Source organism: Ailuropoda melanoleuca, chromosome 2 (assembly GCF_002007445.2).
Source record: "Ailuropoda melanoleuca isolate Jingjing chromosome 2, ASM200744v2, whole genome shotgun sequence".
Classification (NCBI taxonomy): Eukaryota; Metazoa; Chordata; class Mammalia; order Carnivora; family Ursidae; genus Ailuropoda; species Ailuropoda melanoleuca.
This window is the reverse complement of record NC_048219.1, coordinates 11,953,598-11,977,850: the sequence shown is the minus strand read 5'-3', so window position 1 is coordinate 11,977,850 and position 24,253 is coordinate 11,953,598. Positions and strand designations below refer to the sequence as shown.

General features: G+C 51.2%; 1 protein-coding gene across 1 annotated transcript in view; it reads left to right on the top strand.

Moving 5' to 3' along the window:
* The window catches only part of CSMD2 (CUB and Sushi multiple domains 2), a 590,718-nt gene that overhangs the window by 268,511 nt on the left and 297,954 nt on the right, over nucleotides 1-24,253 (top strand). The window contains exons 7-8 of the mRNA XM_034645185.1: nucleotides 9,561-9,673; nucleotides 21,871-21,948. Of these exons, the coding sequence (XP_034501076.1) occupies nucleotides 9,561-9,673; nucleotides 21,871-21,948 (191 nt within the window). The remainder of the gene's footprint in view (nucleotides 1-9,560; nucleotides 9,674-21,870; nucleotides 21,949-24,253) is intronic.

Below are 24,253 nucleotides of genomic sequence, written 5' to 3'. Positions count from 1 at the left end.
CCAGGTTTCCTACTTAATCCCTGTGTGCTCTGGAAGGTAGGGTTCAAGGCAATGATAAGATCCCATCCCTTCTCCTCTCAGACCTAACTAAGCAAGGGAGGAAAATATGTCACACTTGTGAGGCACCTGCTGTGTGTCAGGCACAATCCTGGACACCTTACATACACAAGCACAGCTGTTCACAGGACTCCCATTGCACAGATGAGGAAACTGAGGCTCAGAGAAATTTTGGCACATCCCCATACTTACACAACTAGTAAACAGTGGAGCCCAGACTCAAATACAGGGCTATGTTGATTCCAGAGGCCAGGCCCTTAATCTTTGACTTCCTTAAACCTATTGCCTCTGTGTAGGGGAGCAAGATAGGTGGTGACCCAGACAGGTGGGATCTCCACGTAGGCAGAGACCTGAGCCAGGAAGGCGAGGGGGCCCAGGGAAAGTGTGAGTGTGCCTTTGTCACCATGCTCCTAGGGGACCCAGGTCTTGGGCCGGGCCTGATGGGACAGGCTTTAACATCTGAGGCCATGGGACCATCAGGTCTCCAGGGAAGCTCTCCGGTCTAACCTGGAGCAATAGAGACTCGGGCTGGGGGCAGGGAATGGCTAGCTAAGGATTCAGCAGCAGGGCAGGGCAGAGACTGCGCTTAGATTCTGTCCCAGGCAGAAGGCAGCAGGATGTGGAGGAGGACAATGTACAAGGGGGCAGCACGTTGTGTAAGAGTGATGGGGCGGGGGCACAGACGGAAGAAATAATGCCGGTCCACCCCGCCCCCCAATCTCCCTCCTGTGCAGGAGCCTGGCCGGCAGGGCCCTCTCTCAGTCGAAGCCCATGCAGGATCCCACCGTCGGACGGGCCCCGCGGGAGTCACATGACCACCCTGAGCCAATCAGCTTCAGGCTGAGGGTCACGTGGGGCCGGTGGGGTGCTTGCTCTTCAGAGGCTTGCCCCTCAAGGAAGGGAGTGGGACTGCCTGCTTTAGACGTGGAGACAGAATATGAGGAAGGTGGGCAGCCCCTGGAAGGTAGCTGAGGACCCACCACCAGCCCCGTCACCCAGAGCTCGGCCCCCGGCCCCACGCCTGTCCGCAGACCCAGCGCCAGTCTGCTCTCCGAAGCTTCGTGAACAGGGCCTCCGCGCAGAGGCAGGAGACGCCCCAGCCAGCAGCCCTTCTGGGTGAGCAGCCGGACAGGGAATGCGAGGAATGGACACCCCAAGCCACTCCCAGACCTTCTCAAGGTGCCACCCCCAATGCGCAAGCCCGAGGACCCCCAGCGGTGACGACACCCGCATCCCAGGGGCAGACACTGCCTGGAGCTCTGTCCTTCCCTCTCCTGGGCTCAATGCAGCCCTCCAGGGAGCAGTGCGTCTGGAGGAAAAGCGTTTACCTGATGTAACTTGTGTGGGTTCCCTGGAGCTAACAATTAGCTGAGCAGGGAAGAGCCCTGATAATTTGTTGAGTTTATTGAGTTGCTGCTAGGAAGAAGGAACATTTGCCCACATTGATTATCTCACTGGTAGTGCACTGGGGATATGTCAGAATGAGAAGAGTCCCCCAGAAAGGTACCACCATCTGCCAAGTGAATGCAGAGCACGGTGAGGGCTGAGGGACCAAAGGGGTGGGGTGGCCCATCGTCATAGGAAACCGAGATGAAACGAAGTGTGGCCTTGGAGGCTCTTCCCACTGTCTCCAGGCTCACCTGCTTGCCTGCTTTTCCCCACATATGCCCTCTGCTTTCACTAGCAGAATCTCATTCATTCGTTCACTCATTCAAGCGTTCCTTCTAGTAAGCAATATTTATTGAGGCCTTTCCATGTGTTAGGTTTCCATGCAAGGTACTGAGGAAAGATTGAAGAAGAAAGAACAGCTTTGGTTTCTTTCAGGAGCGCACAGTTTGGAGGATGAGGCAGACCCCTGGATGATGCTTGGTGAGACAAGCACCAGGGTAGAGGAAGTACAGGGAGCCACAAGGTACACAGGAGAAGCCAGCCAGACTCTGTGGAGCCAGTGGCTGTAAGATGCCGCCTGAAGGATGAGCAGGAAGTAGCTAGAAAAAGGATGGGGGTGGATCAAAGTGGACAGGGAGAATTTGGCAAGGTGCTGACTTCTTGATCTTTGGAAACAGAACAGATCTGGACTTTTTTTTTTTGTCAAGAAGGCTGTAGATGAGATCCATACATAGTTGGCCCTTAGGCCTGGAAGTCCTCTGAAGTCCTTGTCAATTTGGATTTTAATATTAACTGATTCCCACTCTCCTAGTAGCAAAGGGGATGTGATTAGAACAGATGCCCACTGTTGAAAGCAGGAGACTGCCGTCCATTCTTTCATTTATTCATTCATTCACAAAGCATGCATAATGAAAGTGTTCTTAGTCTCTCCACCAGAGCAGCTCGCTGGGGTAGCTGGCAGGCCCATGGCCTTGCTAGATCTTCCTGACCAATGCCCGTAGGCACTCTAAGCACCAGCTGCCTGCGGGCCGCCTCCCACCCCCACCATCGATGCCCGTGCACTCCATGCTCCCACCAGCTGAGTCTTGCACTTTCTGAGAATCAGATGGGTTTGTTGCCAACTCTCTTGGTGCCAGTCATACTTGTTATTGTAATTATGTGATTTAAATTAAACATCACATAAACTGATGAAATATGAGTGTGAAAGGAAATAGAGTTGCATCTATGGAAACTAAATTGAATGCTTTGGAAAGACTCCATGAAGGAGAATCTCTAAAAAGAATTGCTTCCTAAATATTAGGTGTGAGTGACTGAGACAATTGCTGAGTTCCATAGGAGCAGGGACCAGGTCTGTCTTGCTCACTGCTGCATCCCCAGTGCCCCACACAGTGCCTGGCACGTGGCAGGTACACAATAGATATTTGTTGACTGAACGAGCTGTAGCAGAATTGGATATGGCAAACGATGCATTATGGGTGGAGTTTATATAAGAGAGACGGTGTGGAGAACGAAACCATGGTCAAAGGAAAGACCTTGGTCCTGCTTTAAATGGATTGGTGCATAAATGTACATTGAAGCGTTTGTACACTCTCATGAAATGTTTTAGCTGTGTATGTATTCTTTTATTATTCCTTACTTGGAAATTACTTTTTACCAACAAGCTACGTCATCTACAAGGCTTAGGGTAGGTGTCAGGAAACTGTTTCTTCAAAGGGCGAGATAAATATTTGGGGTTTTGCAGGTTATAGTTTCTGCCACAACTACTCAACTTTGCCATCGTAGCTTGAAAGCAGACAATATGTAAATGAATGATCACAGTTGTGATCCAATGAAACTTTATTTACAAAAACGGACAGCAAGCTATAGTTTGCCAACCCCTGTTCTAAGGAATTGATTTGTTCCACGTGCCAGGCACTGTGCTGTGTTGCTGGACATAGTGAGACAAAATCCTGTCCCTGCCCTGACAGAGCTTGGCTTCTACTTGGGAAGATGGTTACGATTTTGTGTGTCCAGTACCGTGGCAGGGGCATGAGCGTGGTGCAGAGGAGTCACAGTGAAGGTAAATGCTTCTCCCGTGGCGGCAGGGGAAAGAGAGAGGTGGAGAAAAGGAGACATTTTGGTTAGGTTTACGGGGGCAGTGATATTGCCCCGGGAAGTCAGGTGGGGCAACAGGAAAGGACATTCCAGGTAGAGGGAGTGGCATACGCAGAAGCCTGGAGACATGACAGAAGCTGGGGCTCGAAGTGGGTGTCACTGGAGAGGGGAAGGCATGAAAAAGTCTAGACTTTATAATACTGGAGCCAGCGCACCTTTGCTGCTGGGTTTCCAGCAAGGCAGAAACTTGGGCAAATCTCCCCACAGAGTATAGAGATGGACTGAGGGCGGGGGGGATCAGAAGGCTGCCTCAGTAGTCCAGGTGAGGATGATGAGGTCACGAGGCAGAGAAGACTTGGCTGCCGTTGGCCATGGAGAGCAGGAATGGGAGGAGGTGAGGATGGTGCTTGGGTTGGGTGAGTAGGAGGATGGATTGTGGGGAGAAAGAATACTGAGGAGCAAGAATGATTGGCAGAAGCTTGGGTTTGTTCAGACAAGCCCCCAAACCTCCAAGTAGATAGCCGGGATTTGGATCTTCATACCATGGCTCAGCTGCTCAGAGCTGCCTGAACAACTGGGATGGGTAAGCACCGCTGAGAACCAGATCTTGGGATGCCTTTCCAAAGATAAGTCTTAAGACGAAGGGATTCAAGCAGTCCATATCCAAAAGAGAACTGCATTCATCCCGGGCCTTTGCCCACTTCCAGGAAAATAGATAACATCATGGGTTCGTCCTGGGGAAAGCATTTATCTTGACATAGCAAGAATCCTAGGCATTTGGCTAAAGGAAAACTGACATGGAAATCATTGGTGATGAGAATGGGTATCAGGGCTGAGTCAATAAAGACTCACTTCAGAGATGAGAGGTAGCTTGGGCGGGGACAGCAGGAGTCAGGTCTCCAACAAGGGCCTTGGTGCCCTTTGCCCACCACCACCAAGCCATTTCCAGAAGGGTTTTTCCCTGGTTACATCATGGTGCCCTCTCCATCCCCCAGAGAGGAGAGCACATGGCAGGTGGGGAGGGAAGAGGGTGTGAGAGTGGGGATAAAGTGGCAAGCACCTCCTATATTTTATATTCTCCTCAGCCAGCTTTGGGGTTGGAAGGATGGTTTCTGCTTGCCCCTGGGATACAGAGATTCTCCAACCCTGTGTCAGATCTAGGCTGTGCACAGCTTAGCTGAGAGATAAAGCCCACAGGAGATGCTCTGGGAGCACAGAAGCCAGATGCCCTTGACCGAGGAGTGGAGATTGTGCAGAGAAGGGGACATTGCAGCTGAATCTGATAGATTTCAGCTTTGCGAGGACTCCCCATATCTAGGGAACCAGTGGGAGTGGCACCCACTGGCAAGCACCATGCCTTGTATCCAATATATGCTTGGTGAGTAAATGAGTGCGTGAATGTTCTCCTGAGGATATCAGTTTTCAGAGATACTGAAATTTAAAGCAGGATCTCCTAATACCCCTCCCCCTCTGCATACAGCTAGGCAAGGACTCCATGCAGACTCGGTTATCATCTCAGCGCTCCCAGCACCCTGACTGGAGGAGAAGCTTCTTAGGAAGAAATGCTTTCCATGAAGTATGCTCTGAGCTCTCTTATTACCAAGGCAAGAACTTAGAGCTTTCTGTAGGGGAATTCAAAGCCACTTTTCCCATCATCAACTACATGCATTAAAGGGAGTGGTTGTGTTTTGTTGTTGTTGTTGTTTAATTCTCCCCAAGCCAGATTCCATTAATGAAGCCCCATTTAATGGAAGTCAATTTACCAAAAAGAAAAAAAGAATGAGTGTAATTGCTTAAATACATTTTATGCTGTGCTGCAATAGCAATTTCCTGTGCGAACTTGGAGTTCCCCAGGCCCCCCAGAGTGAAGTTAATGTGGACAGAAAAGTTTGAAGGGGAGAATCTCTCTTTGTGTTTCTCTCCTTTAATTATGATTCTAAGAGGGAGCAAAATTAAAGAGGATTAGCGGGGGGGAGGAAAGGGAACAGAATGGAATTCAGCCTGAACTGTTCCACTGCCTTCCTTCATGCTGGGTGTATGTGGCAGTACAAAGCCGTGGATGAGTACATAGGCTCTGAGTGGGGTGGTGTGAGTTTGACTCCCACCTCTGCCATTTAATAGCTGTGTGACCTTGAACAAGTTTCTTAACCTCTCTGTGCAGCCAGGTAGTACAATGGGAAAGGGCAGAAAGAGCAGCACGTGCAAAGGCAGAGAAGCACAAAAAAAGCAGTGTGTGTTCCAGTACAAGTAGGGTCTTCTCTTTGATTGGAGATGGTGTGTGTGTGTGTGTGTGTGTGTGCGCGCGCGCACACACATGCACACGCTTGCAGGTGTGCACGTGTGCTCGGGAAAGGAAGGCAGGCAGGAGTCAGACAAGGAAGACTTCATCAAGAAGGTGGCATTTGATCAAAGGCTTAGAGGAAGTGAGGAGGTGAGCCACATGGATGTCTGGGAGAAGAGCCAGCTAGCAGGCGGACAGAATGTCAAGTACAAAGGCCCTGAGGCCAGAGGAGGTCTGGCCAGTTTTGAACAGCAAGGAGACCCATGTGGCTAGAGCAGAAAGAATAGAGATGAAGAAGGGAGGAGGTAGGAGAGGTGAGGACACACTGACTTTTTTTAAAGCCTGAGGCCATAGTAAGATCTTTTACTCTAAGGATAGGAGCCACTGAAGATTTGTTTTTAATTAACTCTATTCAGGTATGATTTGCAAAAAATAAAGTGACCCATTTTAAATGTACAGTTTTCAAAGCTTTGACCAACGTGTACATCCCACATAACCACCATCTTCTTCGGAATGTAGAACATTTCCATCACCCTAAGAGGGTCTCTTGTACTCCCTCCCAGGGGATCCCCACCGGTACCTCTTATCCCCCCAGCTCTGGCAATGACTCATCTGCTTTCTCTTGCTATAGATTAGTCTTTTCCAGAGTTTCATATAAATGGAACCGTACCGTGTATCCTCTTTTGTCAGGATAATGCTTCCGAGAGTCGTCCATGTCGTTGTGTGTGTCACTGGTTTGTAGGAGAGTGTTCAGTGAGGCACGGCACCATCTCAATGGCAGAGTCTGATGTTATGACTCCAACACAGAAGCCCCCAGTTCTTGGGATAGTTGCCAAGAAAACTCTCCAGTGTGCATTTACATGCAAGGACGCAGGAGCAGAACAGAGTAAAGGTGTGTAGGCACCACAGGGCCCTGAGAGTTTAAACCTTGGGAATGAACAGTTAGCAGGAGTCCTAGGGATGGGTAAAGGTGTGGGAAAGTTGGAAGGCAGATGTCCCTCGGGGCTTCTCCAGGCTGGACAGCTGGAGTTAAAGCAGATACCGGGCTGGAGAAGCCTCTCTGACTTCCGCTTACCATCCGGATCACTACTGTCATCCTGCTCCTGGGACCCGGGCACCCTCCCCACATTGCATTTTGCAGTAAACAGCCTTTGGTTCTGAATTATTCAGGTAAATTCTCCCCATTTCTACTTCCCTTATGTAAATAGTCTCCAAGCTTTGTCATTGAGATAGAATTGAATTTGGCCTGGGGAAAAAAAAAACAACCCACAATACTGTTTGTGGCTTCTTAGAAAACTTAAATGACTCAGCCCGTAATAAACTATTTTAAATGGGATCTGGTGAAATACGGTAATTGGTTTCTATAATAGCTCTTACCATGGCAATATGGGTTATATTATTGGAGTTTGGTGTGTGTCAGCATTTTCATTATAGTAAAAATTCAGTTTTGCAGGGTATGAAGCCGCTTGGTTACTTCCTTTGTTTAATACATATTTATAGGGACCCACCATGTCGGATCTCTTCCATTTGCCCCTCCAAATCCTCTCCCCAAACTTCTCCACTCCGTTCCATGTCTAAGAAGCTTAGCTGTGGGTAGGGCTACTTTAGTATGCTCCTTTGCTTCTGACTTCCAATTGGGATAGATCAACAGAAGCATCAGCAGGAGATTGGAGGAGGGATGGGAGGACTGTGAGTTCCGGATATCCATTCTTTGCTCCCTCCTGGGGACTTACACAAACTGCCTGAAGATCTGGGTCCTGTATGGTGGCTCTTTCCATACAGCCTTCTTTTTCAGGGATACAGTTTCCTCTCCAGGCCCATGAGTGGTAACAAGCTGTATGGATACTGCCCCATCCCTGGTGGTTTCCCCTTTATAAAGAGTCCATTCATGGAACTCCTGGAATTATTTTCATATGACTGCGCCACCTGTTTTGTCTTGGAATACTGATGTCCCTGCTTTGTACCAACCGTTGTGCTAGGTGCTCAGTACAGAGATGAAGAACACTAGTAGACAAGAAGAAAAGAGAGCTGCCATTTACCGAAAGCTCTCTATTTGCCAGGGACCATGCTAAGGTCTCTGTTGTGCATTGCCTCATTTAATCCTTGCAACTCTTTGAAGGAATGGTTGTTACTGTCCCCATGTTAGAGATAAAGTCAGGAGAGCTGAGGTAATTTTTGTTAAGATAACACAGCTGATGGCTCTAGAGCCCCAGCTTCACCACTGGGCTACCGTGCCCTCTTTGAGGAGGTATCGTAGGGGGACACACACCTAGATGGGCAGTCATAATCAGAATGCAGTGCTGTGGCATCACGGAGGAGGGGAAAGGAAAAAGATTTCTTGAGCTCATATGTGTCCGGTACTGGGCTAGGTTCTTTGCCCACAGATCTCACATTTATCCCACGAACTCTTTAGGCTGCTGTTAGTGTTCTCATTCTCAGAAAGGTTCAGTGAACTAGTCCTAGGTCATGCAGCTACTAAGTGATGAAGCTGGATCTGAACCCAAATCCATGTGGCTTCAAAGCCAAGCAGAGGAGGGAGGCTTTCCTGGGACATGATGACAAAGTCATCTCAGGCAACACGGGGGGTGCAGAAGAGAGGGCTACAGGTGGGCCCATTCTAGGCAGAAAAGGCAAAGACCTAGGAAAGGACAAAGCATGCGTGCTTAGGAGATGTCTATGGGGTGACCCTGTGGGGGTGGGAGCAGACAGGAGGGAGGTGTGATGCTGCCAGAGGGGAGGCATAAGGAAGCTTTGTACCTGATTCTTATGCAGGGAGGAAAAGGCGGAGAACACCAGTACACGGGCCAGCTCTGAGGTTGTGGGGATAGAAGAGGGAAGGTAGGCTGGAGGGGGTTCCTGGGGTGTAGGGAACATGCGGGGGGTGGGAGGCATCAAGGCTTAGCCTGAGTGTGGTGGAGAGGGCCAGCATGGAGCAGAGGCTTCTTCTGGCAGGGGACAGAGTGGGAGGTTTGAAAGGCGCTGGGTCTTGTGTAGCTACTAGGGAGCCCCCGAAGGTTCCTGTGCTCCAGGAGGAAGGATCCGGTTGACCTGGAAGTTGGCTCAAGATGGCAGTTGGCCAGGAGGCTAGGGCAGTGAACAGTGACAGTGGGAGAGAGCTTGGTGCCCCACCCACCGGGCTGGACTGGCTGGGAGCCAGAAGAGGCTAATCTAAGGGAGGGGCAGACCCAGCAGGGACTGGGAGGCCGCTCATGGACGCAGCAGCAACAGGGGAGGAGCAACAGGAGACCTGGGGCCTTGTTAGTGACCCCAGAATGGGCTGTCACACCACTGAAGGGCTGCACTGCCTGAAGTGCCTGCCTAGGCCCTTTCCACGGACTCCCTGGGGGCTCACTGGGGGCACCGTGGGCTCGACTTTCTCTGAGGGGTCAGGATCTTAGGTGGGGGGGGGCTCCTCTGGGAGGGCTGGGCCCCTCTCCTGCAATTGTGGTCTGTGACACTTATTGACACTCCTGGCTGGGGGGAGGGGATGGGCCTCTGCTCCTGGCCTGAGGGATCCACCCTCTCCCCAGCATCTCCAGGTAACGCAGTGGTGGGAGGGGTCCCTGAAGAGCCAGCTGAAGCTGCTCAGGCCCCAGGTTGCTGGAGGGCAGCGGGGTGGCACGGCCCTTCCTTCCTGCTCCAGGCCTGGGCTGAGGTCCTAGCACGCATGGGAAGTGGGTCACGCCTGGATGCCTGCCCCTGTCTCACCCCTGACCCCGCCCACGTCGTGTCCCCACAGGTTCACCGGAGCCAGCCTCCCAGCCCCTGTCATCAGCAGCAAGAACTGGCTGCGGCTACACTTCACCTCGGACGGCAACCACCGGCAGCGTGGCTTCAGTGCCCAGTACCAAGGTAGGCGGGGCCACCGTGCTGCCTCGATGGGCCACAGGGATAACTCCAGGAGAGCTCAGCCTGTCCCCAGGCTGGGGCCGGGGTGACTTCAGGGCGGACGTGCCTCTGTCGTTCTGTTCTTATTTGCAGACCTAGGGTCTCCGCATCTGCATCTCTACATCTGGCACGGGGTGGCCTGTGGCCCAAGGCAGCAGCGGGGCTGTGTAGCCGGAGCTGCCCCTCTCCAGGCCCTCCGCAGGCCGGGCTGATCGTAATACCAAATGCCTTTGAAGATCCAGGCATTGTGCTGGGCATTTGATAAGCATCATCTCATTTAACCCTTGTCATTCCCCTGCGAAGTCAGTGCTATCACCATCCCCGTTATATGGACAAGGAAGCTGAGGCCCAGAGAAATTAAGCCAGTTTCCCAAGGCCGTCTAACTCCTCCTGCCTGTTGAATCCAGAGCCCAACCTCTCAACCACCGGCGTTTCACCTCCCCCAGCATAAAGTGAAGGGGAGCCGTATTTCAACTCTGTTTCGTGCCGTGCAGTGCACGAATGTGTTACACACCAGGCAGGGGGCTCTAGGAGGGCTCTAGCTCAGGTGCTCCAGTCTGTGAAGAGCTGCCTGGCGGCCAGAGCCCACGCAAGGAATGGCAGGTGGAAATCGCAGATAAGCAGATTTCTGCCGTAGTCCTGAAGAACTGGCTCACCCCAAGGCGGGGTGCTCCTCAGCCCTAGAGGAGATCCAAAGTCCGGTGGATGTATGGGAGCAGAGGAGGACATTGCTTTCAACCTTGAGTTTACTCAAAGTACACAGAATTTATAAATACCAAGGGTGGGCTTTAGAACTTGCTCATTAAGCCCTTAACTGCTACCACTTACAAGCTGTTGTTGGTTCTGATTGATTCGACAGTGAACTTGTATTGCACACCTCTTAAACAGAAGGCCCTGGAAGGCCTTGGGGAATAAAAGGCCGGGTGGGCTCACGTTGTGAGTGAGTGAGTGAGTGATCGAGTGAGTAAAACCAGTGGTGTGCGGAGAATGGGACCATGTAAGGCTGAGAAAAAGCAAGAAGTGCCTCCTGGTGAGGGTGTGCTGGGGTGGGGGTGAGGGGGGAGTGCGGATTCTCCAGGTGGAGAGTGGGGGTGGAGAGCGGGCAGCTTGTCCCTCCCAACCCCAGCTAGGAGCCTCTGGCTCTGCACAGCAGCAGCCCATCACTCACCTGGAGGTGGCAGGGGCAGGGGGCAGCCTCCACCACGAGGCCCCACGCCGGAAACTAGGATAAAAGGGGCACTGGAGGCAGAGGCACTACCTTTAAAATTCTGGACCTTTCCTAAACAGCCTCATTTCCTTAGCGTTGGGTAGCAGGACACCTTTGAAATATTTAAAAAATAAACCCCAAAGCCAACCTGGTCTGACAAGCTTCACAAAGCCTCACTCTGAGAGCTTTCCTGGAAACATTTTTCCACTGCGGACGATGAGCTTTTGTGGGAGCAAAGTACCTGTCTGGATCTTTTTGTTGTATTTTCCAAAATAGAAAAGCAGAGATGAATATTATCATTTCATCTGATTAAACAGGTGGCAGGATTTCTACTATTTCAGGTGCCTGAGGGCCTGTCTGGCATGGTCGTGGGTTACAGTTTGGTGCCAGACAACGGGCGACTCTAGGTCAGGAGCACAGCTGCTGTGCAGGAGGCCCTGCGCCCCTCTACAAGGCCCTGTCCCTTGTTCCCCCCTGGGGCCGCCCCGCAGCGCAGTGGCAAAATGTGTTTTTAATTCCCACGTTTCGGCTGAAGAAGCTGAGGCTCAGAGAGGTTTTGTAACAAGCCCAACACACACAGATCACACAGGCTGTAAGTGGTGAAGCTTGAATTCCTTCACAGGCTCCTGTGAGTTTTCTGCAAAACCAGAGGGCCCTCTCAGAATGGTGCCTCAAGTGTCTTACCTTTCCTATTTAACTGGTAGCTTTTAAACTTTGGTAATCTCATCCTACCATTACAAAAAAAAAAAAAGTACATTTTCCAGCACAACCCAGGACACATATCTATCTATGGAACTAAAAAGAAAATGTCACCAAGTGGTATTTACCCTTACGAAGCATGATGCACCCTGAAAATTTCCAATTTTTAATGTTAACTGCAACCTCTAAATGAATTTCACAAGTCTACAGCAGGGAACAACCCACGGTCTGAAAATCTGCTTTAGTGATGAACTTCTTACAAGCAGGCCCTATCTTATCCTCTCTGTCTCCCTGAATACAGCCCAGAGCAGTGTTTGCACGTTCACGTGGGCCAGTGTTTCCAGAGGGGTTTCAAGGCTTCAGGCACTTGGCATTTATTATTTCATCCAGTCCTAACAGCAGCTGTGGGAAGGAGGTCCTCCCCTTAGCCCTGCAGAGGTGAGGAGCCAGGGTTTCAGAGAGGGTGCATAGCTGGCGCAAGGCCTCATCGATGGGGTGTTGGAGACAGGGTTTGCACCCCAGCGGTATTCGTCTGCACCCGGCATGCTTGTATATATGGTATATATATATTGTGTTAATAAATGATTCTTTCCCTGGGAATTTCTTTCTCTAGTGTTTTCCAGACTGGGAGCACAGAGTGCAAGTGTATGCAGTAATCATTCAGTAACTCGGTTGGCGACTCAAGTAGGGTTCCTCAGCCTCAGCACTGTTGACGTTGTGGCGTGGAGAGGTCTTTGTTGTAGGGGACTGTCTGGTGCGTCTTGGGGTGCTTAGCAGTGTCCCTGGCCTCCATCCACTAGATGCTAGATGCCAGTAGTGTCTCCCTCAACACACGCAGTCGTGATAACCAAAACGTTTCCACACATGGCCAAATGACCCCTGCATACAAAGTCACCCCCCATTGAGAACCACTGCTCTGAAGGAAAGGAAGCTTAGGAATGACTAAAATAATCTCAGTTTTGCAGCTGGCAAATACAGCCCCAAAGTGTGGCAGAGAAAGCTTTTAGTCAGGGGGCTAGCAGGAGATAGAAGGCATCCTGCCTGGCTTTCACTGAAGAGGCTTTAGTGATAGGACCTTTTACAGAGGATAGGATGGGATTAAAGGACCCCACAAGGATGATGAGGCCCTCAAGGACCACGCAGCAGGGAGGCCTTCACCACAGTGGGGCGTAAGGGCCCAAGGGGGTAGGAGAGGTGCCACCTGGCAGATCTGAGGAGCCTGACCACCGCCAACCCCACAGGGTAGGAGGAGGGGGCTTAGGGATCAGTAACTTGATCTCTCTCTCTCTTCTCTCTCCCTCCTGTCTGCTGTGCCTCCCATCTGCCAGCCTGAAAGGAGCCAGAAACAGGGGAACAGAGGTCCTGCTGTGGCCCTCTGTGTACCCTGTGAGGCTAGGAGCCTTACCAGCGGGCCCCCTCGCTCTGGCAGTCAGTCCACGGAGCAGAGCAGAGACGTGTAGAGACTGGGTCTGGGGACACATCAGCACGGGCTCAATTTTCGCTCCCCTCAGCTTGATGGCATTAGTCTCAAGTGATTTATGGCACTTCAGGGCTAATCATATAAACCCCTAAATGGATTGATGGACAGTGTTTTGTTTTGTTTTGGTTTTCTCAGAAACCAAATCATACATTGAGCAAATAAATGAATAACTTACCACAATGCACATTCCATTCCCATCTCGGTCCAATGAGAATTTAGAGGTATTCCTGGCCAAACAGGATTTTCAGTACTACCTCAGGGGATCAGGGGACCAGAGTTCTATCAATCAGGGGACCTGCTTGTGTGACGGTGCATCTGACCGGCTGTTGGACGTGGGGCGAGCGTTGAATTTCGGGCATTTTGGTGTGACACGGCCATGTGACAGCACAGAAAGGGGCATGCGGCTAGGCCAGGCTCTACCGTCAAGGAGAACAGGTTAAAGAGAGGAACAGACGTAAATCTATAAGTTGTGTGCAGCCAGATAAGAGCTATAATTGAGGCCCAGGAAAGGGTTCTGGGATTAGAGATAAAGGAGCAATTAGTTTGGCTGGAAGCACTTAAAAAAGCCAAAAAAAAGAAGAAAAAGTGGCAGCGACATCAATGTGGGCTTCAGAAAGACGCCATGCAGATAGTGAGGAGTGTTCCAGGTAGAGGGAAGGCAAGAAAACCCATAAGTGTTGAGTCTGATGCACCCCAGAGACCTGCGTGTCCAGGGTGGAGCTGGGCCAACTGCAGCCCGCCGGCCTGACCCAGCCGTCTGACTGCTTTTGTATGGTCCTCAAGCTGAGAGCGGCTTTTACGGTTTTAAAGATTGAAGAAGAAGATCAGAAGAAGGTGGTTTCGTGACACACAGAAACTGTATGAAATACAAGTTTCTGCATCCATAAATAAAGGTTTATGGAACACAGCCTTGCTCATTCACTTACGAAGTGCCTAGAGCCTCCGGAGCGCCACCAGGCCAGAGCTGGGTGGTCTGCAGCTGAGACATGGCTCACAGCCCAACACATGCGCTCCCAGGCCTCTCCCCAAAAGCATTTGCTGCCTGAGCGCGAAGCCCGCCATCCAGAGCGTGGGGCAGCAGTCAGGGCAGTGAGCTCCGAGGCCAGAGAGGGAGGCAGGGCTCACACTGTGAGACGAAGACAGGAGATCAGAAGTCTTTAACAAGAAGGAGACGTGTGGGTGCCTGGGTGGCTGAGTCAGTTAAGTGTCTACCTTTAGCTCAGGTCATGATCTCAGGGTCCTGGGATCGAGTCCCATGTTTGGGCTCTGTGCTCAGCAGGGAGCCTGCTTGTCTCTCTCCCCTCTACCCCTTCCCCCTGCTCGTGCTTTCTCTTGCATGCACGCGCGCGCGCTCTCTCTCAAATAAATAAATACAAATCTATAAAAAATTATTTTAAAAATTAAGGGAAAAAACCAAGAGGGAGACACGGTTGCATTTTCATTTCGGAAGATCTTTGCTCTCGGATGAAAATGGGAGGACAATAAAGAGTCTTTGAGAATTTGAAGACTCCAAGGATCCAGGGTTTAGGCAGAGGCAGAGAGAGACTGGAAGAGGCCTCCCCACGGTCACCTGCCTGGACTCGTGGCCCCCTCGATCTGGGATTGACAGGCATAGAGGAAGGAGGCAGAGCAGTCGGAGGCGACTTCGGTTTCTAGCTTGAGTGAGTGGGTAAAAAGTGACACTATCAACCAGATGGTCTGGGGCAGAGGCAGATGAGAGTGGATTTGCTTGGAACACGTTGATCCTGGGACAGTATTGGCATCTCCGGGCTTGGGGGCCCTCTAGTAGGTAGCTTGCTGGTCTGTCAGTCTGTAGCTCAGAGAAGGTCTGGGCTGGAGAGGGAGATGTGAAGACCCAAGGCAAGGTAGAGGCAGAGACCACCAATCCCCACTCTGGGCAGAAGTCCTCTTCATATGGATGTAACATGAGAGGAGGGAGCCCAGAAGAGTGGTTTTCAAAGTGGGTTCCTTGGAGGCCGAAGGGCTTCTCCTAGCAGCTGTTTTGGTAAGGACTGAGTGGGTGGGGCTCCGGGTTCACCACCCTCCACACACACACCACCAAGTTGGACCAGAGCAGTTCCTCTTTGATCTGTTTTTTGTAGTGGGCATTTACCTAGAAGCGCAATCACAGGTCCCTGCACTAAAGTGTTTGGCAATCACAGAAATCGAAATTCCTTAAGGCTCCTTCCAGTTCTGGGAGACCACTGAGGTTATGCAATCAATCCTTCTGCCTCCAGGCGAAGAATATTTTCAGTCCTTCTCCCAATGCTAATTGCTTTCTTGTTTTCTTTTCAAGCCTACAAGGAATGACATTGAGAAGAGCCTTTCTTAAATGCCCCCAGTGGCTAATGATCACAGCTGGTGAGGGTCTTCCCTGGCGGGGGAGCCAACATACCTCCCAGCTCACCCTTGCCCTGCTGGTCTGTAGAGAGGGAATAATACTGACCCCCACAGGGCTATTGGAAATTAAAGGAGGTCCTGCTAAAATATCTGGCCCATGGCAGGTGCTCGGGAAATGGAACACTCAGGCCTCAGACTCCACCGGTCACCTTGACTCCCTGTTACAGGGGAACCCCTTGTGCAGTGAGAGGTAGAGCTGGTGGCTCTGGCTTCTCAGGCGTGGGCTCTCTGCCTGCCATTCTGACATGATGATTGTCATCTAGTGCCCGACCCTCCCTGTAGCCCGGGTCCTTGTCTTCTTCAGGGATCCTAGTGGCTATGAGCTTTGCTGTGGTTAACCCACAGGCCACACCAGCAGCATCCAACAAAGTACTTGTTACAGCGTTCAGTTGCTTTGTACGTCTTACAACCCATAGCTGGGCTGATGATTCTTTTTTCCTCCATATTCAAACAACCACCCAGTGTGGCGTATAACCAGCTTCCGAGGGACTTGCATCATTTTCTAAACTGTCAACGATCCTTCCACACCTGCATTCGTGGCGGTGGTCATTGCTGGAATTTTGAGCGTTCTTCCCATTGTTGCTGTACCAGGCTTTTGCTCTCCATTAGCTGGAGCAGTGAATTCAAGGTGGGAATGACCCAAAGCAAATCACCCAGATGGTGCCTTTTCCAGCAGCGGGTCTTGGAGCTGTCACTCTACCTGTGACTCCTCCTTTTCATTCTCTTCCATGTCACATTTCCTGGCCACCTTCAGCACAGCTCCGCCCTCTGAAGTGTCACCAGATGTCCCTGGAGCTTTTCTTTTCCACGGTCACTAGTAGTGATTCCTTGAATATTTCTCTTTTTGAGTCTTGTCGTTTTTCCCTTGCATGAATGTGGCATCATCTTCGGTCACAATAACCTGTCCAACTTTTCCTAAATCATAAAGCAAACGATCTTGAAAATTCAGAGTCCGGCTTTCTTTTCCAAACACCATACCGTCAATAGCAGCAGCCTGCTTCTTTCCGTGGCACTGGAACCTGGAGCTTGGGCTGCTGAACCTGCAAGCGGATTTTCATCCTACTCCAAGTGAGTGTACTGAGGGCATCTTCAGCAGTCACAACCCAAGATTTTCATCAGGCATTGGTGGCTTCAAGAGTGGGTACCACAGACTGGACACTGGAAACCCTAAGTACCCTAGGATTTCCACTTCTGAACTTTTGATGTATTATTCAGGTAGGGAGATGTGCAATCTTAGGCATGTTCTGTGCCTTCAATTCCTGCTTCAGTCATTCAGTGTTTTCCTGCCCCATATTGAGAGAATACTCTTTGAACTTTTGTGATTACGTCAGAAACAGTACTGCCGATTTGTCTGTCTCCATTTGCAGAAACTGTAGCAAAGTGAGCAATATCTTCAGAAGAGCTTTAGGCTCTTCCTGAGTTCAGCAGTTACAGCATCCACACGCAACATCACACCTTTCCTAATTTCCCCTGGATTAACACCTTTGCCCATCTTCTTGAAGCCTTCCATGGCCATGGAGCGTGCCAGGACAGTGGCAATGGTGGTGCCACCCCAGCCTTTTTATTTGTGTGTTGGCAACATCCTGATCAACGTTGGCGCAATTGTTTTATCTTTATCCCTCAGGTCAGCTGACCTGGCAACAGACACCTCACCTTTCCTTACATCAAGGCTTCCCCAGCTCTGTTTCATACCACTGCTCTTCCCACTGTTGTCCAGAGCAAGGGCTTCAGCATCTGCTAGAAGGTCTGTACCTTCTTGAAGCGTTAGATCTCGGGCATCTGCAGCAAATGTTCCATCTTTGGCGTAAATCTGAGTGCGAGGAGGCTGGGGGCCGGCAGGAGGCAGGCTGTCAGCGACGAGGGAGGGGCAGGGTGCACACCCACCAAGTTTTCTAAGGGAAAAATCAGATTCCAGTTTTTAAAAGATCATCCTCTGCAACATTTTTGGGGGTGAGTTATGAGTGAATCAGTGAATAAAATCCAAGCAAAAAAGAGTTTAGGGCAGGAGTGGCTTAGAATCCTGAGAGAAAGATACACACTGGAAATTTTTTCTACGGTTGAATAAACTGGGTTTGGTGAAAGAACGGTATGGGGAGATGAAGGGATGATCTAGCCAGTAGGACAGCCAAGTGGCAGGGAAAGGGGAGTGATCAGGGTTGGTGCCGGGGCTCACCCTTGTGAAGGGAAGTCTGACTCCATCGGGAAGAGAAGCTGCAGGTTGCCTCGACTTGGTGATTCCCAGAGCCTTGGAGACAGGTTTAGCACCTCCCCTCCTCCCCTAACAGGTCCTTGTCTCCTGCTAGTTCAGCCCAATAACTCATGCTGCAGACTAGAGAGAAATTTGTATTGCCAGATTCTTCTAGCTAAATGTGTACCATGTGTCCCGCTAACCTTTACAACAGCGGGGAAATGTCTTGTAATTAACCGGAATATAAAGGATGAATGGAGCAGCCTGGCAGCCTCCTGTAGTCATTATCATTCGGAGGAGATGAATGTACCTAGTAAGATTTCCATCAACCAGTTCAAGCCAGCACTTTTCTCCGGGAGTCCTGACTTTGTTCACGGTGCAAAAGCATGTGCAAGTGTAAATTATATTTTGTATGTGAGTATTTGGAGCCATGTGTACCCAAGGGCACAAATGTGTTGTTGTGGGTGTGCCCATTATAGACACAGATGCGTATGTGTGTGTGGGTCTCTGCGCAGGCACGTACATATGTGCATCAGGGGTGTGCGTTCACATGGAGCCGGAACCGTGGAGCAGCCCCAGTCTCCATTTTATCTGCAGTGCATCAGCAGTTACAAAATCCATTTTAGAGACCAGAGCTTCAGCGTGATATCATCGGCACTACACTATGGGCATTCCATGAACGAACGAACAAACAAACAACCAACATGTACGGATACATGCCAGAAATTCTCTAGGTTCTTGCTACTTTATCAAGCATTTCTGATTGGGTCTGTCAGTAGCGTACTGTGGAGATCTAGAGGGAGAAAACCTCTTGTTCTCTGATGCTTTTTACCTGGCCTGTCCTGGTCTGTCAAGCTTGCTCTTACTAAGCTCGTTTTGTGGCTGATTTCCCATGGTGTTCCTTTTTCCTTGATCACTCACCACTCACTCGGTCAAACTGTTTAAGAGACAAATTAGTTGTGTATAATTCAGGGTGTGACAACTCAAAAACTGAGGCCCCAGCCTATGGAGGTGATTTCTTGATATTCACATCCCCAGTAATGTGGATCTTGCCAAGGGCTTGCCCCCCAGCCAAGGCCACTTTCCTGACCCATTCATCAGCTCCCACGATGATATGGGTCCACAGTATGGGCTCCCCTCCCCAGAGCTGGGCCTGGGCCAGCTGAACCTGGCATACGCCTTCTAGAGATTGTGTTGTTGATGTGAGGAACCACCATCCAGAGAGCAGGGCCCCTGCCTTCCCCAGGCTTGTGTTTGGTGCACACAGACAGCACGGGCCCCATACCTCTGAGACCAGCTCAGAGGAGGAAACAGTCCAAGGTTTATACGTAAATTAAGAAGGCCCCTGAGGCTTCTGAGATTCCTTCTCATTCACTTCTCCTGACCACTTTAGCAAGGTCCATCCTGTGGTAAGTAGTAGGAAGGAAAAGAGGAAGGACAGGAGTTCATTCCTGCTGGGAGGGGTGATGACATTATCCACTGCTAGCAGTGGCCCAGGGGGTATAAAGCACTGACCTGGTGGGTTCCATCGCCTTTCTGGGGGAGGGCCGAGTAGAGTGGACGGGCATAGAAATTGGAAGGATTCCTTCTGGAGCCTCTTCCTGAGCGCAACCTTGAGAAGAAAGGAAGAAGGGCTCCCTCTGAGCCATCTCCTCATGCCCACCTGCCTCTCAGCGTCCCCCTTCAGCAGCTGCAGGGAAAACTGAAGCAGCATTTACCCCTCGGAATGGCTTTCCTGGTACACTGGCCCTTCCTCCCCTCCTTCTTCCAGAGAACACCAGGGAAGACTCTCACCTCCTCCTTCTTGGCCAGGTGCCCAGAGCCATCTGCACAGACCTCCCCTCAAATGGGCCACCCTGGCTCATGGAGACCCCTCTCTCCAGCCCAGCCCCAGTACCGGGGCACCAGGGAGAAGAGCTCTAACTGTCCCCACAGTACCCGGACCAGCCCTGTTCTCTTAGGGATGACTGAATCCGAGGAATTTCCCCCCTGCTGCACTGTATTAGCTAGGCTTGAATAATGCATATTTCCCTACTAATACTCTCTGTTTGATAATGGGTCCACGTTAGTGTTCATTGGAAATTTTCCTGCTGGATACACATGGAGAGTAATGCACATTTATAAAAAGGCTTTGAATGCACATTGGGAAGCAGTGACTCCATGGTAGTAACTGAATTTGATCAGGCATTCAGTTTAGCAGCTTGCCAGGGGACAAACCCTTGGGGAGCTTTTTGCTATAAGCGGAGCTGGAGGTTCTGGAGGGACTGGGAGATGGGCCCTTGCATGCCTGATCACTGTGGGCTTTAGTTTCAGGACTGGCACGTCAAGTGCAGAGCAAGTACCGGAGTTTTCCGGGCCTGACCCGAGGCAAAGGAGAGATTCTGGAGAAGGTTAACAGTGCCCCTGGGATGGCTTAGGGGGCAGGTCACAAGAGAAGATGCTAAGGTTCAGCCAAGAGCACAGCTACCTCCTGATTACGTGACCCATAGCAAATCACTTAAACCACTCTGAGCAGCCGGTAATTAACTATCAAGTAGGTATAGTAACTACTGGTCAAGGTTGGTGGATGTGTGAGAAGCAAATGAAATGATTATCGAGGGCCCACCATGTACCAGGATCTATTCTAGGCATAAAGGTTGCGTCAGTGAACAAAACAGACAAAAATCCCTGCCTTTGTCCCATGTGTTGGTAAGTTAGGGAGATAACGTAGGGAAGGGAGCAGGGTTGCTGGGTGTGCAGTATAGCTGTAAACAGTGGTCAGAGAAGGCATCTGCGAGGAAGCAGTGTTTGCACAGATGCTTCCAGGGACAGAGGGAGTCATGAAGATACCCTTGGAGAAGAACATTTTAGGGAACTGGCAGGTGGAAGCAGGAACACTCCTGGCATATTTTAGGAACACTGGGGAGGCCCGTGTGGCTGAACAAGAGTGATTAAGGCTGGAGATAAGGTCGGAGGTGTGTTGGGAGGGCAGATTGGTCTATGCAGGCCACTCGAAAGACTGGCTTTTTACTTTAGGAGAAGCGGGTTGCCACTGAAGGGTTTTGAGCAGAGATGTAATACGGTCTGACTTATGTTTTAAAAGGATCCCTCTGGCCCTTGTGTTGAGAACAGGCTCTATGGGGCAGGGAAGATGGGAGGTCATTGGCAGCCAGGGAGGAAGCACCAGAGACCTGGACCAGGGTGGCAGATGTGGAAACTGCACTTGGGATATACTTGGGAGGGTGTGATGGCTCCTGGCAGATCAGGTGGGATGGTGGGTGTGGTGGAAGCAGACGAGTCAGGGATGCTGATCCGAGTAAAGAACTTGAAAGGCATTTAGCCGAGGGCCTAGCACACAGAAAGTGCCTGGTCCCAGTTGCCACTACCATTGCTGGGTACCCATCTGAGAGGGGCTGAGCCACTGGCAGGGGCCAGCTGGGAGAGGGCGTGGGGGTCTGGGACAGATGCATCGGGCAGTATACACAGAGACAGGATGAAGCCCTTAGAGGCCAGCGGAATGCCTTGGGGAACCGGGGCAGTCAGACACAAAGGAGGTGGATGGCTTCAGAGGAATGGCCTTTGGAACTGTGGCGTCCAGGCTCTAGTGCCTTTTTTGTGCGATTTGGCAGACTCCCGATGAGCTGTGGACTGGACTGAGATGGGATCAGAACCCAATTCAGTCATCACGCCACCACCTGAGCCAGGCACCATCCCCCAGTGACCTCCAGGACTCAGCTTCCCCTGCCCACAATAGGTCGGCTGGAATAGGCTGGGCTCAGCGAGGCTGAGTGGCTCTACTCCACATGTTCCTCGTCCTCCTGGGACCAGCCATGTCTTCTCCCAGCGATGGCAGGGATGTGAGAGGCCAAGCCTAATCTGGCAGGCACTCTGCAAGCCTTTGGACATGTCAAGACCTCCTCCAAAATTGCAATGGCCAAACCCAAAGTCAAGGGGTGAGGGAATATACCCCACCTTTTTAATGGCAAGAACTATAAAATCACACTGCAAAGTGTGGATACAGGGAGGGTGACAATTCAGGGACATTGCTGCATTCCAGTGCCACATTTGGTATGTCCTCGCCCAGAGGGACTTCTTGCTTTGACCCACCTTGGACTATCCCAAGCCAAGAGAGGGCATCATTCTAGAAGGACCCCATCCTCAGTCACAGATAACAACTGAAACGATTTTCCCTCTTACCTCCTCTCTAGTCAAGAAGCAAATTGAGTTGAAGTCTCGAGGTGTGAAGCTGATGCCCAGCAAACATAACAGCCAGAAGACATCTGTGTGTAAGTGTCCGCCTGCCTGCCCGCCCGCCGGGCCTCTTGCTTGAGGTCAGACCCGCCGGCACTGTGACCGCGGGGAAGCCAGATAATAATGCTGCAGTGATTTCCCTCCAGTTCTGCCTCCTTCCGTCCCAGGTTCTGCACATGGACACACTGACCTAGTGGCCAGTGAGCAGCCCCAGGGTCTGTCCTTTGCCTCCTCCTACTCCTCCTCCCCTCACTTCCCTTCCTCCTCCTCTTTCTCCCTCACTTCCCATTGTAACTACAGTCCAGGGAGTCATTACTGCTACATTTATCTCTTTATTTTTTCCTTTTGAATCACTTCCACCTGCTAAAACAGTCCTCTTTCTGCTCCTTGCCTAGGAGTCAGTAACCCCCACCTGGGATCTTGGAGGCTACAGGGTCCCAATTCCAGCTCCCAGGACAAGACCCTGCACCGGGCTCCCTGGACCTGGCTGGGCTAGAGAGTAGGCTCCTGTGCTTGAGCCTGTGGGGCAGTGCTGGGGTCTCTGCTGGGACACGGGGAGATTTTGTCTATGAGAACATGTTTCTGCTATTGGTGTTTGAATGATTAAAAGGGGAACATCTAGTGCTGAGGAATGGGCTGGAATGTCACCCCGGAAACAACTGATTAGAGCCTGTGCTAACTGACGTTTGGGCTAGAGCGTAGGAAGGGGTTTAGGAAGGTTCTGGGCCACCCCAGAAGGCTAGACTTGAAAGCAGTGGAGATTTTCCCTAGAACCCCTTTGGTTTTGTTCTGAAGGTGAGTGTAGGGAGCCTTCTGTGGTCGGGAACCCTCCAGGTGACCAGCCTTCTGCTTTTCCTGCCCATCCTTTGCCGTTCTGCTTGTGTCCCCCGCAACCTCACCTCCCTCCTTCTTCCACATCCTCTCTGCTGTCCTGTCCTTCTGTTTCTCTCCTTCGTCCTGGCTCTGTCCTTTCATCTCACCTCCGTGTGCTCACTTCTCTTGAGGGACTGGAAGTACTTCTGAGAGGGATGGAGAATAGCCATCTGCAGTTCCAGAGCTTTATGTGGCGTGTGCAGCAGGGAGCCGGCGGGGGGTGGGGGGAGAGGCCCCGACCACACTGAGCCTGGCTGTGGGAATTTTCTCTGGTCCTTCAAGTCTCTGGGGACTGTCGTCTCTGAGCATTCTGCCCTTGATGGCAGAGGGGCAGCCAGGGGCCCTGCTTCTGTGCTCCACAAGGGTGCCAGGGGAAGGAGCAAGGGGCAAGGAGAACCGACGGTTAGACCAGAAGTCTGCAGAGCAGGCTTGAACCAGGGCCCTGACCTCACAGGCTCATTCTTTCTATAGCCACAGGAGAGGAGATGAACTGAGATGGGCATGATTTCATTTCAGACTTTGCCGTGGAGCCACAGGCAGACTTTGAGGAAATGGCCCAGATTGGGAGAGCAGGTTTTTATCCCAGTATGTCTTCAGGTGACTGTGTTACTCTAGGCACTAGTGCCTCAGTTTCCAAATCTGTGAAATGGGATGCACAACCTTACCTTCCCTTCTCCCCAAGGGTGCTGTTGGATTTAAGATGGACCTTCCTGGCCTAGGACTTAAGGAGGTCCGTGAGCTGGCTAAAAACTGCATGTGATATTGTGGGTGCATTTTGAGGGAGGGGGCGTGTTTTTCATTAGCTCCTAGAGGTGCCTGAAACTCCCTCAGAAAGGTGAAGAAACCTTATTCTCATGAAATAATGCAGAAACTCTGAAAAAAATATACATCTGTCTACTACAAGACACTGGTCTCCCCTCTTGAGATTTCCCTCGAGAAGGATGGGTGTGTGGCTCAGCTGCCTGGGAGGCAGGCCACCAAATGTCTGCGGGTGTCTGGCCCTTGTGGCCTGCCCACACTCCCTGTGGACAGATGTCCTGAACTTCAGTTAGAGGAGTGGACCCCACCGACCCATACTGAACCCTACTTACTGCCTCGACTGGGTGGTCCATGGGTACCACTGACCCCGGGCCAGCAGTCCTGACTGCCCTCGTGTCCATGCCTCCTTCACTTTGAGTGAAAGGCACTGCCTTTCTGAGTGTGTTGCAGCTTCTTGGGGTAGGGCCCACTCTCCCTTTCCTTCCATCCCTGTGTAGCCAACAGCGAATCAATGCTACACACATAAGCAGCTGGTTTTGAATAGGCAGGAGAGGCCGGGATTAAGGAAAGAGGGGAAAGCCCTCTTGACTCCATCATTCAGACATAAAGTGTTCACTGGGACTTATCTGTGCTCGTTTCCTGGGAGCCTGGAAGTCTGTGCACTCAGGCCTCCCAGGAAGACAGGGTCTTGGGGGCTTGTGAGTACTG